Below are 17,302 nucleotides of genomic sequence, written 5' to 3'. Positions count from 1 at the left end.
TATAAATACATGCACATAGATCTATTTCCTTAGTCTCATGTACAAATATATTTGCATATGTACATGTCTTTATCTAGACCTCTATGAAAACCCTTTGCCTCCCAGCTCTTTCCTCTATTTCCTTTGACTTCCCTCCTGTCCCACTCTCATGCTCAGTCCCCACCAGTGTTTTGGCAATTCCTCTTAGTCACATTACCCTTGATCATGCCCAACCAGGCCTCCTACACCCTCCTCACCAGCAATTTGTATCCCTTGTTGTTCCCTTGTCCCTGGGTTTGTTAACACCACTTCCTTACCTCCCCCTCTCCCATGTCCCCACGGAACTATTGGTCCCGTTGTTTTCTCCTATTGTTCATCCAGCCTATCTTATTTAGACAGACCTGTGGAGATAATAACATGCACAAAAACAAGACAGAGCAAAACCAAGCAACAATATACAACAAAATAACAACATACTAATGAGAGAAAACAAAACACAACAAGAAAGAAAACTTGTAATTAGTTCAAGGATTGTTTGTTGGTCTTTAAAAGTGTTTTGCAGTCCAGTCTGTTGGGGCATCATGCCCTGGCCCCAAAGTCTACCTTCAGCATTCACTGGGGACCTCGCCGCTCTATTCCCTTGCTGTTCTGTTACACCCCTTAATTATTTTGCCTCGATGTGGTGGGATCCGATTGGGTGCAATACCCACACTGTGTCTCTGGTGTTGTCCTCTGTAGAGATATGGGTCAGTGAGGGACGTCTTGTCTCATAGTGGGGCTGGCCATGTGATCCTCTCTGTCGACTGACTGCTCTAATTGGGAATATCAACCTCATGGCCTGGTGGTCCATGATGTGCTCTACTCTCTCCTCCTCCCCCTTCATATGCTCCCATATGCTCTGATCACATATGTCCCTTTTCCAGAGCTGTAGATTCAGTGCTGTCCGTTGAAATAAATTCTTCTGAGGGGAGGGGCAGGTGTCCATTTGGTTGGTGTTGGGGCCAGCCCCCCAGACCTCTCCACTGATTCACTACTCCGCACCGGCATGTTGCATTCACATCTTGGAGCACCGGGTTGAAATCTGGTCCCTCTTTCCCTATGGAGACAAAAATAGTACCCTCCCATTGGGTGGGTTAGTGTCCTGTGCCCCCGCTACCCTTTTCTTTATTATTATTTTTCTTACCCCACCTCCGTTTTAGTTGTGTACCATGTGTACCCCTGTGTTTGGTCTGGTCCCTGCCATATTACGTGGTCCTTGCCCCAGGAATGTTTGTATACCGTAGCTTTTTCCCTATGCCTCTTTTGCCTTTTTTTTAAAGATTACCTCAGCAGCCTTTGAAGTCTTTCCATATTTAAGTCAGTGCTATCTGAGGTCTGTTTTCTTTTTGCCCTCTGGGTGAGGTTGTTCTATGTGGTGGGCTCTTATTTATGCTTGGTGGGTGTTGTTCTTCTGCCCATACTGGGTTTGCAAGGATCTTTTGTAGGCTGGATTTCTTCTAACGTATTCTTTGAGTTTTTCCTTGTCTGGGAAGACTCTTACTTCTCCATCTATATTGATAGATAATTTGACTGGGTAAAGTATTCTTGAGTTTGCATTGTTTTCCTTCAATTTTGGGAATATGTTATTCCACTCTCTCCTCTTCTTCATAGATTCTGCTGATAGGTCTGAGCATATTCTTATTTGGGAACCATTGTATGTGATTGCTTGCTTGTTTTTCCCTAGCCCCACTCATGATTTTCTACTTTTCCTCTAAATTGGATAATTTAATTCTTTTGTGCCTTGGTAACTTCTTCTTGTGATACAGTCTTGCTGGGGTTCTTTCAGCCTCCTAAATGGTTGCCTGGTTTTCATTCACTAAGCTGGGGAAGCTTTCCTCCAAGAATTCTCTCACTATTGTTGCATATGACTTCTTTGTTGTCTTCCTCCGGTAAGCCAATAGTTCTCATGTTGTTCCGCTTCATAACATCAGACATCACTCTTAAGTTTTCTTCAACTTCTCTGATGATCTTATTAGATTTTTGTTTGCATTTGTTAAAGTCTGCCTGGCTGCCCTCCAAGTCACTGATGCAGTTCTCTGATTCCTCCAGTCGATTCTTGAGTTACGTGAGTCTGCTACTGGTTTTTGTTATCTCCTCCCTAAGCTCCTGTATTTCTCTTTTATTTATGGCTTTTACCTCTTCTATCATTTCATCCTTTTTCTGTATTGTTGCCCCATATCCTCTATGAATCCAAGTAGCATTCTGAAAATTCCTTTCTGTGACTGTTCAATGTCTCCTTCCTCTATGCATGTCATTATGTTCAGGCCATCTTCAGGCATTGCCTTTTGTTTCTCCCGTTGTTTCGTTGAGGTCGTTTGGGCTGATGGCTGTTTGCCTTGTGTTGGTTTAGATGAGCCAGGTGCCATTTTCCTGGGAGTTGTATAGCACTGGCTCTCTCTGGGAGACTTGTAGGAGAACTTCTTCGAACTGCCTATAGCTTATTTCACTATGGAATTAACCTACCACTTTATCCTCCTATAGCTTTCCTCTCAGGGAAGTGACCCAGAAGGCTGGTGGGTTGCCTGCTTTGGTGTTGCTGAGGTTGGGCAGAGGTTCCTACAGCAGCTTGAAAGGTTGAGGAGTGTTGGCTGAGCTACCTTAGGACTCCAGGCACACATGTAGGAATTCCCCTGTTAGATGTTTTAGCAGAGTATCCCCTGGTGGAGGTTGGCAGGCCCTTTCCCAGCCTCCCTAGCTACACAGGGTGGAGTTCACCTAGCTGGGTGTGGCCCAGGCATACATGCCCTAGGCTAAGGGGAGTGGTCTGGAGAGACCAAGAAAGAGAAAGAGGAGGGAAAAAAATCAAGCCCGCTGAGCCTGTGGGGGGCAGGGGAGGGGAGGATATAGTGAAGACATGGAAACAAAGTAACACATGTAGCTGAGTCCCGATCCCCCGCCAGTGGAGCTGCAAGGGTTTAGTCCCTGCTCTGAGGCGGTAGCAGCAAGCTGTGGCTGTGTTGAGAAAAGGCCCCTGTGCAGCCCTCCAAGACTGAGGGGGCACAGAGAGGAGCTGCAAGGGTCCAGTCCTTGCCCCGAGGTGGGTGGTGGCAAACTGTGGCTGTGTTGAGACCAAGCCGCTGTACAGGCTCCAAATGGTCCCAGGCTCCAGCAGACAGTGGCAGGGCCAAGGTCAAATCTAGCTGTCCTCCACTGAGGTAAGCCAAAAGCCCCCAGCCCCTCAAAACCATGTGGGTCTGAGCCTACTTATCATTATGATGCTCCTCCTGCATTCCAGCAGTGTTGAAATTCCCTCTAAGCAACTCTCCTGGGCTGAAATCTGCAGAGTTCCTCTGGTATGTATTACTCCATCGCCATCTTGCCGGAAATCTCTGTTGTTGCTTTTTTTTTTTAATCTCCCCCCCTCCCCAATCTTCTCTTAGGAGCTAATACAGACATCATACCATTTCATAGTTCAATCTCATTAAACAGCATTGTGGTATTGTGACCAAAATCCACTTCAGAGTCTTTTCTTCCTCCTTGATATCAGTTCCCCCTACTAATGCACCCCACCCACCACTTCCCCCACTGCACCCCCAGGAACCCTTATTCTAATTGTTGTTTCCCTAGCTTCATTTATCCTGTGTTTCATATACCAAAAAACATTGAAAAACACATAAAAAGCGTCAAGAAGGCTACCCACAATGACAAAATACAACAGAGATAAAACCCAATATTAAAAAAAACACAGAAAATATTAAAAACCAAATCAAGGTCAAATGTATCAAGTGGCAAAGTTTTAACCAATCAGGTCAGGTTTATCATTTTAATCTACAACAGTCATCTCTCCAATATTCTCTGTCTGATAACCAGCTTATTCTCATCTCTCAATTATGGTCAGAAGGAAATCACTAAAGGCTTATTTCCTATGTAGATCCTGCAAATATATTTTGGCCTTCTGATGTCATCCATTGCCTTCTACACACCAGAATCTCACAATATAAGCTCTGATAGTATTCCATCCTTAATATCTGGATTATATAATTTATAATCCTTAGGTCATAGATGTTGGTGTGCTTCTTCCATGTGGGCTTAGTTGACATATCACTTAAATTGCTGCTTATTTGAAAACAACCCTTTAAGAACCAGATGATGATAGCCTGGCACTATCTAATTTCTTCCCTGCACTTTGCTATGCAACCGTATCTTCTGTGTTTCATTTGTGAAGGTGAGTAATGAGTACGGCCATGTCATCAGAAATAATTGTTCTTAGCCTGGAGCTAAAATTAAGTGCGAGCCCCAAATCCATTCCCAGATCTATGTTTTTAATTTGCCTCTGGCTCACCTTAGAGATATCCTTGTTAGTTTATGGTAGCAAATGATATCAATCTTCTCCATGGATCATAGGACCTTTTGTTTATAGTGTCATTAATTAAGCTATGGTACTAATTTTTTGAACACTAGTGAGAGAGGGAGATTAAATAAGGGTAGGCTAACTATATCTCAATATCTAGATTATTCATTTTTATAGAATAAATCCTTACTTGACTGGATGCTATTTACTTAAAGAATTAGAGTTGGTTATCAGGCAAAACTTGCAATAATATTCACTGATAATGCCACTCAGGTCTGCCAGAATAAAACATATCTTAATACAGCAAGTAAGGCATTAAAGTATTAAGTCAATGTTGGTCTACCTACTGAGCTAGGTGTTTATATAAATGCATGTATGTGATCATGAGGTGTCAATAGGATCAGGTATCAGGCATCAAAGAACAAAATATCATATTGTGAATGAGGAGGAGTGAGGAGTGGAGACCCAAAGCCCATATGTAGGCAACTGAACATCCCCTTACAGAATGGCCACAGGGAGGAGATGAGTCAGTCAGGGTGCAGTATAGCAATGATGAAACATGCAACTTTCCTCTAGTTCTTTAGGCTTCCCTCCCCCACCCCCATCATGATCCCTTGTACAAATCCAGCTAGACCAGAGGATGTACACTGGTACAGATAGAAACTGGAAACACTGGGAATCTAGGACAGATGAACTCCACAGGACCAATAATGAGAGTAGTGATACCAGGAGGGTAAGTGGAAGGTAGGGTAGAAAGGGGGAACTGATCTCAAGGTACATATAACCCCGTCCCTGGGGAGTGAACAACAGAAAAGTGGGTGGAGGAGACATTGGACAGTGTAACACATGACAAAATAATAATAATTTATAAATTATGAAGAGTTCTTGAGGGAGGATGGGTGGGGAGGGAGGGGAAAAAATAAGCTGACACCAAGGGCTCAAGTAGAAAGCAAATGCTTTGAGAATAATGATGGCAACAAATGTATAAATGTGCATGACACAATGGATGCATGTATGGATTGTGATAAGAGTTGTACGAACCCCCAGTAAAATTATTTTTAAAAATTAAAATAAATGCAAGTATTTGATTGTATGTGTGTAATAAAACACATAGACACAAGTATGGATATTTCTTATATATAACCCAATAACTCATTATTAAGATTTGGGGTTTTCAGGGACAAGGGAATAACACATGATCTAAAATCGATGGTAAGGAGGCTGTAGAATGCCTGGTGGGTTGATCAAGTGCAATGTAGTCAAGAAGAATTACTGAAATCCAAATGAAGGTCAAACATGATAGTGGGACAAGAGGAAAGTAAAAGGAAATAGAGGAAATAACTGAGGCAAAAGATATTTTAGATGCATAAATACAGGCATGTACATGTGTAAATATATTTATATATAACAATAGGGACATAGATCTATGTACATATATTTATATGTTAAATAATAAGGTAGCATACGGACATTACTCAACATGGCTCAAGTCCTCCCTCAATGCAAGAACACTTTGTTCTAATAACCTGGCATTCTGTGATGCTCACCATCCCGACAACAATCGCTGAAGACAAAATGGGTGCATATGCTAATGTGATGAAGAAAGCTGATGGTGCCCAGCTATTAAAATATATTAGTGCCTAGAGTCTTAAAGACTTGAAGATTAAAAAGCGGCCATCTAGCTGGGAAGCGAAAAAAGTCCACATGGAAGAAGCACACCAGCCTGTGTGATCATGAGATGTAGACAGTATCAGGTATCCAGCATCAGAAAGGCCCAAACAAACAATCATATTGATTCAAACACTGGGGTAGGGAGGGGAGACCCAAAGCCCATCTGTAGACAATTGGACATTCCCTCACCATAGATTCACAAGGAAGGAACAAGCCAGCAAGGGTGCAGTATAGCACTGATAAAACATGCAACATTCCTGTAGTTCTTTAATGCTTCCCTCCCCCCGCCCCACTATCATGACCCCAGTTCTACCTACAAATCTGGCTAGACCAATAATGAGAGTAGCGATACCAGGAGGGTTGGGGACAGTAGAGGGAGAAAGGGGGAACTGATCCAAATGATCAATGTAACCACACACACACACACACACACACACACACACACACCCTAGGGTGAGGAACAACAGAAATTAGTGAAGGGAGACAGCAGACAGTGTAAGATATGAAAATAGCAATAATTTATCATTTGTCAAGGGTTTATGAGGATAGGAGGGTGGAAGAGGGAGGGGGAAAAAAAAGGAGGATCTGATACCGAGGGCTCAAGTAGAAAGAAACTGTTTTGAAAAGGATGAAGACAACATATGTGCTAAAATGTGCTTGAACTAATGGTTGTATGGATTGTTGCAAGAGTTGTAAAAGCCCCCAATAGAATGATAAATAAATTTTAGATTTGAAGGATTAAAGCCATAGTCTTTTGGGACATCTCATTCATTCAGTATAATTTAGTTTATGAAGTTATGTTCTACTTTTTAGTTTGTTGAATTTTTTCTGGAGTTTCAAAAGCTTATGACTGGTCACCTAAGGTACAACTTAGAGTTCTACTTAAAGTGAACCAAAGAGTAAGATGGAAACTAAAGACCCGAAGAAGAATCCAATCCAAAAATCACATCCACATTTACCTGAGACCAGAAGAACTAGATGGCTACCATTACCTAATTAGTACCATTGTAGATGGCTCCTGATAATAAAACCATAAATTCCTATTATATAAAAACAATAAAAGATAGATCTTATCTGGAAGACATAACATTATTGATATGAAATAATCTTTAAACCTTGAACCAAAACTCACCCTGAAGTCTCTTTATAGCTAAATAACACATTAGCCCCCAAACTAATAAATACCACCCATAAGTACTGTGTCTTTTTAAAGAGATCACCCATATGTGACCCTGCTAGACATTGAAGCCAGATTTAGATGAGGATGTGGAACAAGGGATACCGTTGCTGATGTCAGTGGATCTTGGCTGAAAGCAGAGTACACCAGAGGTTGCTTGTGTTTTATTCACTAGGCTAAACTATCTCATGTGTGAATCATAACAGTTTGGATAGCCATGAGAAGAATGGGAATTCCAGACCACTTCATTGTGCTCATGTAAAACTTGTGCATGGACCATGAGACAGTTGTGGGTACAAACAAGGTTATCCTACTCAGTTTAAAATCAGGAAAGGTGTGCATCAGGCCTGTGTCCTCTCACCACACTTCTTCACTCTGTGTGCTGAGCACATCATCAGAAAAGCTGCATTTCATGAAGAAGAATGGCAATGATTAGAAAAACATAATAACAATTTGTGATGTGCAGATGACATGATCTTACTTGATGAAAATCAGGAGGACTTGAAGTAATTTCTGATGAAGATCGAGGATTAAAGCCTTTAGTATAGATTACATCCCAATATAAAATAGATCAAAATCCCCACAACTGGACCAATAGGTAACTTGATAAATCGAGTAGAGATTGAAGTTATCAAGGATTTCGCCTTGCTTGGATCTGCAATCAGTGCTCATGAAAGCAGCAGTCAGGAGATTAAATGATGCGATACATTAGATAAATATGCACAAGATCTCTTTAAACTGTTAAAAAGCAAGGATGTTACTTTGAGGACTAATGTGTGCCTGACCCAAGCCATGATACCATTTTGACTGTATCATTTCAGTTCCCTCATGAACCTTTTCACTTCCCTTGCGTACACATGGAAATTGGATATTGAATAAGGAAGACTGAAGAATAATTTATGCATTTGAGCTATGGTGCTAGCAAAGGATATTGAAAGTACCACAAACTACAAAAAACAAATCTGTCTTGGAAGAAGTAGAGCAGGGAAGCTCATTAGAGGCAAGGATGCCAAGACTTCATCTTCTTTCCCTGTGCATGTTATCACGAGAGACCAGTAACTATGAAAAGAGGAAGCCCTCGGAAAGATGAATTGACACAGTGGCTGCAACAAGGGCCTTGAACATATGAACAATTGTGAGCATGGCACAGGGCCAGGCAGTGTTTCGTTGTGTTGTACTTAGGGTCACTGTGAGTTGGAAATGACTCAGTAGCACTGAACAACAACTAAAATAAGTTTAGAGTCTTTCTACCTAATATATATATATATCCATCATGTGTATCTATCCATCCCTCTATCCAGTTGTTCCTCCTTAATTTAGAAAACCTTACTGGTGTTGGTACACTTCTCCTAAATTCTTCAACTGGTACCACGTTTAACTATCTTCCCTTTGTTTCAGGCCAACTTCAAGTCTGGAGCCCTCTGGAGCTCAGCAGCCCCTCCTTTCATACCCCTGAGATCCAAGCCCAGATAATCTGGGAAGAGCTTGGCGTTGGCAGCAGTGGTTTCCTCAGTATGCAAGAGCTGACTCTGGTCTGTCAAACCATTGGGCTACAAGACCTTGAGAAAGAGGTGAGAGAAAGCCTGAGACTGACCTGTCTCAACCACTTTTCTTTGAAATGTTTGGTCTGAAAACTCTCACCCTCTTTTAGACTATGATTCAGACATATCAATTTCTCATTAAAACTCTTGACTGGCTTCAAAACTCCTGTTAAAGAATATATCTCAGACCCCCCCCCCCCCCCCATTGTGATAAACTCTCACCACTGTAGGGCAGTTGTGCCAGGCACTCTTAGACACAGTCACTCAAGATCACCGTTCCCTGCCTGCCAGGCTGATTGTACTACGGCCAAGTAAGGCCTCTTTAGAACCTGTCTGTAGTCTCATCAGATGGGAATAGAGGTGGAGTGTTATATTGCAGTCCTCACTCTTCATTAAAGCGCTCTTGGCCTAGCTGCTGTTATCCTGTGACCCACTGGAGCCAGGCTGGTTTTTGTGGGTATATCTTCCACCAACATACTGCAAGTTCCCAGCCACAGCAGATAGGAAATAAGTTATTTATGGAGTTCAGGCAGTTTGAATGACTCAGCTACTGATTATGGAACTAAAACAGACATGGTAGTATAGATTTCCCTTGAGACTGATAAGGAAAAATATTTTGGAAATACAGCCAGTTGGGACCTAGACAATTTTGAATGTGGATGAAGATGAGCAAGCTGCCCTTTTTGGATGCTTGATCCAAAAGTTTGGAGAAGCAGGAGGCCCAATGGTGACATCTGGGTTGAGCTGCCTGTTTGTGGAACCTCTGCATCAAGCAAAACATGTGTTCTGATCCAGGTGTATGACTTTTGTTTAGGAAATGGAAGATTTGTTTAACAAATTGGATCAAGATGGAGATGGCAGAGTAAGTCTTGAGGAATTCCAGCTTAGCCTGTTCAGTCATAGACCCAATTCACTTCCGAAATCTTCTACTCCCATCGAACTGAGTGATCCTTGGACTCATTACCAGGTAAAATAGGACAAATAAATTATGAACCACATTAAGTATTATCTTTCTGATGACTGCAACCATAACCGTCAGCATCTTTCATAAACCTGGCCTCTCTGAGTCACCTGACTGTTGTCCAGGAGTTCAAGAGGGATAAGTAACAGAGATATGTGTTTGAGATTCTGGGGTCACACAGACCTCCATAACTGTATGTCCCTGGATGGCATGCTCATCTCTGAGCCTCATGCTCCTCATCTATAAAATGGGGCAATTGTGATGCCTGCCTCCCAGGTGTTGTTCTATAAGACCAAGTAGTGTCTGACATGACAGCTTCAGCCATTCTTAATTGTGGGATAGAGAACATTTCAGTAGGGAAATCCCTTTTCCCTCATACCATGATGCAGCAGGAGAGCAATGTCAAAGAGCATTCTGCAACATCTCCCTCGGGCAGCCCTTTTGATTTAGGTCCTGAGTCTGGATTCCTCCCTCCTATCCCTGGGTTTTATGTCTTGCAGAAGTACCAGGTCTCCGTACAGCTTTAAACAGAACAGATTTAGGCAGTTTCCTTAAATCATAGCATTGCTCAGTGACTGCTGGGTTAGCACTTTCCGAACAGAAGAAATTCCTTCTCCCACCACAGAGCAGACTGCTCTAAGGAATTCTTGCTTTCCGCACAAGGATGTGGCTGACTCCCATGTTGTGTGGGAGGCAGAGTAAAACCAGTGTGATATTCTTCACCACTGAGTAGGTACTTCTGAGAGCATAAGTTTTTCATTCTAAAATCAACAAGAATGCAGGAAGAAGATATTCAAGAGCATTAAGGAGAGATTTCAGGCCATATAAGGTAAAAAAAAAAATCAGAGTATGGCCCTTATATGTCACTGATTGGGTTAATTGGCAGATATGACTTCCTTGAAGCAGAAGCAGCCCCATGTTCCCTTTGTATTCATTTGAAGTATAGACTAATGTGGACACTGAACTAGGGATGGATGTGCACATAGTTGGCATTAAAGAATCAAGATAGTGGCTATAGAGCCGTACCGCTTCTTGTGCCATGCACACCTTCCTGAACAGATGCTCTCTGGCCAGAGGTGTGAGTTTGTAAGGAGGAGTCTTGGGGAAATGGCCTAGGCAGGCAGGTATGTCTTCCAGGAGACACCCACATCAAGTGAAGTGTGATCCCTGTTTGTGGATTAAGATTTGAACATGGAAATGGGTTTCTCTTCTTTGTCAAGGATTTTCTCCAGGGTAAGTTGCACTGAGGCTAAGAACTAGCGAAGATACAGAAACAAGGGTAACTCATGTCCAAATGTGGAGACCTAGGTGTTGCTGGAAGCTAGTGTAGGATAAGGATCTCAAAGTGGCACCCCTGAGCCTGCAAGGGCAGGATCCCTAAGAGTTCTGTAACCTCGAATACCACTGAAGTATGGGTCCTATGGTAGTTACACAATCTGGTGTCAACTTGTGGAGGGGTAGAGTCTAGCCTATCAATCAGGTCATAGCTTGATGACCTCATTTGGACCCACCACGAAGATAAATAGCTCACTGGAGGCCAGATAAACACACAGTCTCTGCATCGTCTTCCTTCGGACAAGTCACATGGAGCTAGGCTGATGAAAGCCAGAACCTTAGAGCTGGAGGAGCCTCGTGGAGACCCACACCAGCACTGAGATGCTTAGACTGCCGCTGGATCCACAAGATATTTTACTCTCTGATCTTCCTGCATTCAGTATCATTGCATATGTTTTGTGAGTCTGAAGAGGACTTTATAGATTGATGTCAGACATATGTGCTAATATCAGACTTACGGACTTGATTTGAACTAGGGTGGGATGTTTTTGTGATATTCAACTGCTCTTGTATATAGAGCTCTTTCTACACACAGATGGGTGTCTATGAATTTGTTTCTCTAGTGTACTCAGACTAATACATTATGGTCCCTTGGGAGTGGAGTACTAGATAAACGAATCATAAAGATGGAGAGTAGATGTTTGTTTGATCTCTGCTTCATGATAGTGCTTCTTTGGCTAGCCAGAAGTCAGACATGGCCATGCAGTTTACTGGATAGTTTTCTGGAAAGAACATGGGAAGTTAAAGTTTGGATTCTTTTCATTGGTTGTAGTCTTTGGTTATTCTTGTGTGAAATGGTGAAAATGTGATTAATGTATATTTTGAGCTCAGGGGACAAAATCACCCCTTGAATTTCTCAGAGTTGCTTAGTGAAAATGGCTGACAGAAGGTCAAAATGGCTGAGAGAAAGCTGGCTGGAGGGGCAGGGAGCACTTCAGGCAAGACGGCAACTGAGTAACACATAGCAGAGGGACTCTGCAGAAATTAGCGCAGGAGAGTCACTAAGGGGGATGTTGTGCACTGCCGGTTGCAGGAGGAGCGTCATAAAGATAAACAGGCAAATATCCACTCGGTTTTGAGGAGCTGGGGGCTTTGTCTTACCACAGTGAAGGCTGGCTAAGGTCTAACCTTAGCCCCACCACTGTCTCAGCCAGAGAGGGGATCATCTGGAGCTGGCACAAAGGCTTTATCTTAACACAGCCACACTTTAACTCCGAATTGTGGAAGGGTTTAAACCCCTCCAGCCCCAGGGTCAGGGAAGGGGTTAAGCTATATTGTTACTTTTGTTTCTCACTCTTCCTTCTTTCCCACTACAGTTTCAACAGGCTCTTCTTTTTTTTTTCCTCTCTCTTTCTCTTCCTTTTAATCTCACACACCACTGCCAACCTCCAGGCATCTCCTCTTATCCTAGGGCTTTTACTCAACAAAGAGGCTAGAGATCTTAATATTACAATTAGACAATTTGACCTGATAGATGTGCACAAAGCTATTCACCCAAATACAAAAGAATTTACATTTTTTTCAAGCCCACATGACACATATTCAAAGATAGAGGTGCTGGGGCATTAGATGAATCTGCATAAGTTTAAGCACATTGATATATGTACCTCTCTCTCTGACCACTGTGCCATAAGACTGGAAAACCAACAAAAGGAAGATGAAGAAAACAAGGACAAACAATTGGAAGATGATAACTCTCTTGCAAAAGGAGTGTGTGCTGGCCCAGATCAGAGATGAAATTAGGGAATTTCTGGAAATCAACAAGAATGAGCACATGATGTACCAAAACTTATGGGACACAGCAAAGGCAGTTATCAGAGGAAGTCTCATAGCAATACATGAACACATGAAAGAGGAAGAGAGACTTATGATTGATATGCTGGCACAAAATTTACAGCAACTAAAGCTGAGTCAACAGGACAAACCTATTAATAGATTAAGAAAATAAATAATAAAAATCATGGCTGAGATTCAGAAGAGGGAAAATAAGAAAACTGTGGAAAAATTAGTGCTGCTAAAAGTTGTTTCTTTGAACAGATAAATAATTGACAGGTTTTTCTTTTCTAATTTGTCATTTTTTGTTGTTGTTGTTTTCTTTTGTTGCTTTGTTTTGGTCCGTCATGTTTTTGGTGCATATTATTATCTCTGTAGGTCTATCTAGATAAGATAGGCAGGATAAACCATCTGGAAGACAAAACGGGACTGACAGTATTGCAGGGACATGGGTGAGGGACAGGTGGGGGAAAGGACATGTGTGTTAAAAGCCCAGGGACAAGTGAACAACAAGTGATCCAAAAATGATGGCAACGAATATGTAGGAGGCCTGGTAGGGCTTGATCAAGGGCAATGTAACCAAGAGGAATTACTGAAACCCAAATGAAGACTGAACATGATAGTGGGACAAGAGGGAAGGCAGAAATGATCACAATGATCTGCATATAACCCCCTACCTGGGGGACGTACAATAGACATGTGGGGGATGGGAGACATTGAACAGTGTAAGATATGAGAAAATAATAATAATTTATAAATAATACTTTATAAATTATCGTGAAGGCAGGAGTGTGGGGGAGGAAGGGAGAAAATGCTTAGCTGATACCAAGGGTTCAAGTAGAAAGAAAATATCTTGAGAATGATGATGATGGCAACAAATGTACAAATGTGCCCGACACAATGGATGTATGAATGGATTGTGATAAGAGTTGTATGAGCCCCAATGAAATTATTTTAAAAAATAAAAATAAATAATGAACCCTGGCTCTGGCTTGATGCTGTCAGAGGCCTAATGCCATATTTTCTATCAATAGAAGCGTTTAGATAATGAGTAAGATAACTAAATAAGCATCAAATTTGACTGTTTTACGAATAGAGCTTAGGATCTGATGCTACTCTGTTTATACTGATTTTTTTTCTGTTTATTATTATTGATATATGATTGATAGAAATGATTATTGGGAAATTTGAAAATAGAGAGCTTGTAAGCCCACTTGTTTCTAGTCATTAAAACTGGATTGTTAGATGGGTTTAGGACACACCCGCAAAGAAGGCTTTGAAAAAATAAGCTCTGAAAAGAAAAGTGTCTTCAGTGTTGAGGACATTTAAGGGTGAAGAGACTTGCCAAGGGCTGTTGACAGATTGACAGGGGGAAAAAAGGGAACTCTTTGGATATTTAAATTTTGAACTCGTGGTTTTGTCAGAAGCTGGGAAAAAATCTGGAACCATGAAGAAAACTACTCTCTGGGGCTGAATATTACAGGGAGCCTGTGGGCAGGCTGAACTGCTTGCTAGGCGACCACCCAGATCCACTTGTTGAGTGGAAGTGGGCGAAATGCAGCAATAAAGAGACAGATTGAGTCTGGCCACTGACACTCATGGACCTTGTTTCAGGAACGTGAAGAGAAAACGAGAGTGGGTTGACTGGTCTGAAATTCATGATCTAGCGCAAGGGGGCTAGGCTTGTTGAAAATTTGTGACAGTGCCCATGGTCTAGAAGCGAGGTGACCAATGGGCACCATGTGGACGCTGAGTGAAGCAGCCCACATTGAGTTGACCAGAACCCGACCAGATGAAGAGATGTTTGAGCCTGTGAAGTAGAGATATTGCTGCAGACTTCATGGATAGCCTGTCCTGATTTGACTTTACTATGGATGGGGAGTTCACAAGGTTCTAACTGGGATGAAGGTTCCTCAGAACACGGCTGATGTAAGTGGGCAGTATAGAAATTTTATACCTAAAATGGAGATGATAAAGGCATGAAGTGGTTGGCTACAAACTTTCATAGGTGCTGGAATATGTACATAGGATTATAGGTTTAAGTGTGTGTTCCTTAACTGCGATGCTTAGGCATAGAATATTGTTTTGTCACTTATATAATATGTTTAAATGAGGATGGCACATACTGAATGGTACGCTTATTAGTTTTATCTTGTTAGTTACAGATATGATTTTATTATTTTTTTGTTAAGAATTATGTATGAGTAAAAAGTTGTGTAAAAGTGTCAACTTGACAAAGGTTGGTCTGTGGTAGTTACATATTCTGGTGTCAACTTGTTGAGGGGTGTTGTCTAGCATGTCAATCAGGTCACAGCTTGATAACCTCATTTAGGCGTGCCACTGAGATAAATAGCTTACTGGAGGCCAGATAGATACAGAGGCCAGATAGATACAGATAGGTGCTTCATCCTCCTCCGGACAAGCCACATGAAGCTAGACTGATGGCAGATAGAGCCATGGAGCCACATGGAGACTCATGCCAGCCCTGAGATGTTTATAATGCCACTGCATCCACAAGACTTTCCATCCACTGGCCTGTGATCTTCCTGCATTTGGCATATTGCATGTGTTTCGTGAGTCTGAGGAGGATTTTATAGATTGGGATTGGACATATGTGCTAATATTGGATTTATGGACTTAATCTGGACTTGGGGTGAAATTTTTTCTCAATATTCAATTGCTCTTGTGTATAAAGCTTTCTCTTAACACCTATGAGTGTCTATGAATTTGTTTTTCTAATCTACCCAGACTAACAGGTCTTTCAGTACAGCAACTTGACCCATTATCCTGCTGTCATAGCCATCTACTCTTCCTGTCACGTGTATTTCTACATACAGCACACACTTGTACACATATCCACACAGTTTGGACCCATCCACTGTATACATGTACACCCACTATATATACACACCTGATACATGTAGTCAATGCTACATGTATACACCCAAACTATAGATGCGTCTGTCATACACACACACACACACACACACACACACACACACTTAACTATACACACACACTATATATGCACATGATACAAGGTGGTACCCTCCCAGAACTGGAATTGTGCTGGGCAGAGTAGACCTTTCATAATATGACTTTTTCTCCCTCTTTGAGAACTCCGAGTTCCAGCGCCACCTGAGAAGGTTCTCTCTGGTCACAGTGAATTTTTTGTAAAAGCGGTTTCACTGGAACCTTGTTTTTCGTGATGGCGAATTTAAGAGAACAGCATGCAGCTATGAAACTTTGTTTCCTCCTCAGGAAGGAAAAATGCCAAAGCAACTGTTGTGATGTTGAATACAGCTTAGAAAGACAGTGCTATGGGAAAAACTCTAAGTGTATGAGTAGTTTTCTCATTTCAAAAGAGGTGAAATGTTGATTGATGGCAAACCTCATTCTGGACGTCCATCATCTTATCGAACAGATAAAAATGTCGATTTGTAGTGCATTTGGAATTCGTTCCACCAGGTTAGACTGTTAGTCAAGCTTTCTATTAGAGGATCTGAAAAGATTTCGTAACAGTGTGCGGCAAAAACAGGCCTGATTTATGGCAGACAGGGGACTGGTTTTGCCACCATGATAATGCACCTGCTCACACAGCCATCTCAGTGTGCCAGGTTCTGGCAAAAAGCAGAATGTCTCTCTTGCCCCATGCACCTTACTCACCTGACCTTGCATTGTGTGACTTCTTTTTGTTTCCTCGAAGAAGAGGGACATGGAAGGATAACTATTTGAGGACATAGAAGAGTGAAGAAAAACACTAGGGAGGTGCTATCAGCCATCCAAACAGATGAGATTGAAAAATGTTTCCAAGAATTAAATTGCAGATTTTACAAATGTATCAAGTGTAATTGAGAGTACTTTGTAGGTGACAAGTTTGTTTTGTAAAAGAATTTAAATGCATGCCCCATGGTTGCTGGGCACTGTTGGGCAGGTACAGCTTTCCAGCGATGGCAATGGGCCAGAGCGATCCTGGGATGCATGCATGGGGCTGTTCCTTTTCAGCTGCCTCCATAGCCCGGTCACTGGTACATGGAAAAAAATTAAATACATAGCTTTGAAAAAAATTCCAGGGTTTTTTTTTGGGGGGTACCACCTACTATATGCACACAAATTGTAAGGCACACAAACTCATGCCCACCACACACACTGCTAGTGTACGTAAACATCATAAATACAGTGCCTACACATCCCTTCACTATACATTCTGTATGCATTCATGCACAGTATAGTCATATACATGCACTCTCTACACACCCACACTAAATTCACTGCAGAGATATGAGTGTATACACAGTATATAATACCTTTGGGGCATAGAATGTCAAACTGAGGAGTGGGCGGATTCGGTCTTTCGTTTGTGGAGCACAAAGTCCTACCCCTCTCTTGATACCTCTCACCTGAGAATTGCCCATTTGCACTGTCATTTTAGGGCAGAAACTGGAAGGAGGCCAGGGTGGTAGAGTCTCCTGCATTATTTCAAAGTAGAGTGTGCCATATCTTGTGTGTGTCTCCACAGTTTGGCTATAGAGTGT

General features: G+C 42.0%; 1 protein-coding gene and 1 non-coding gene across 6 annotated transcripts in view; both read left to right on the top strand.

The window, feature by feature from the left end:
- NINL (ninein like) overlaps positions 1–17,302 on the top strand; it is a 187,473-nt gene that overhangs the window by 67,991 nt on the left and 102,180 nt on the right. For all 5 annotated transcript variants that reach the window (XM_075564189.1, XM_075564193.1, XM_075564190.1 and 2 more), the window contains 2 exons: positions 8,556–8,728; positions 9,513–9,665. In XM_075564189.1, coding sequence (XP_075420304.1) covers positions 8,556–8,728; positions 9,513–9,665 — 326 coding nt within the window. The remainder of the gene's footprint in view (positions 1–8,555; positions 8,729–9,512; positions 9,666–17,302) is intronic.
- On the top strand, positions 16,672–16,803 carry LOC142423717 (small nucleolar RNA SNORA84). The gene has a single exon (XR_012779318.1). It is a non-coding gene; the product is annotated as a small nucleolar RNA SNORA84 (small nucleolar RNA).

Source organism: Tenrec ecaudatus, chromosome 12 (genome assembly GCF_050624435.1).
Source record: "Tenrec ecaudatus isolate mTenEca1 chromosome 12, mTenEca1.hap1, whole genome shotgun sequence".
NCBI lineage: Eukaryota > Metazoa > Chordata > Mammalia > Afrosoricida > Tenrecidae > Tenrec > Tenrec ecaudatus.
The sequence above is the reverse complement of the archived record's forward strand: the minus strand, read 5'-3'. Positions and strand labels throughout refer to the sequence as shown.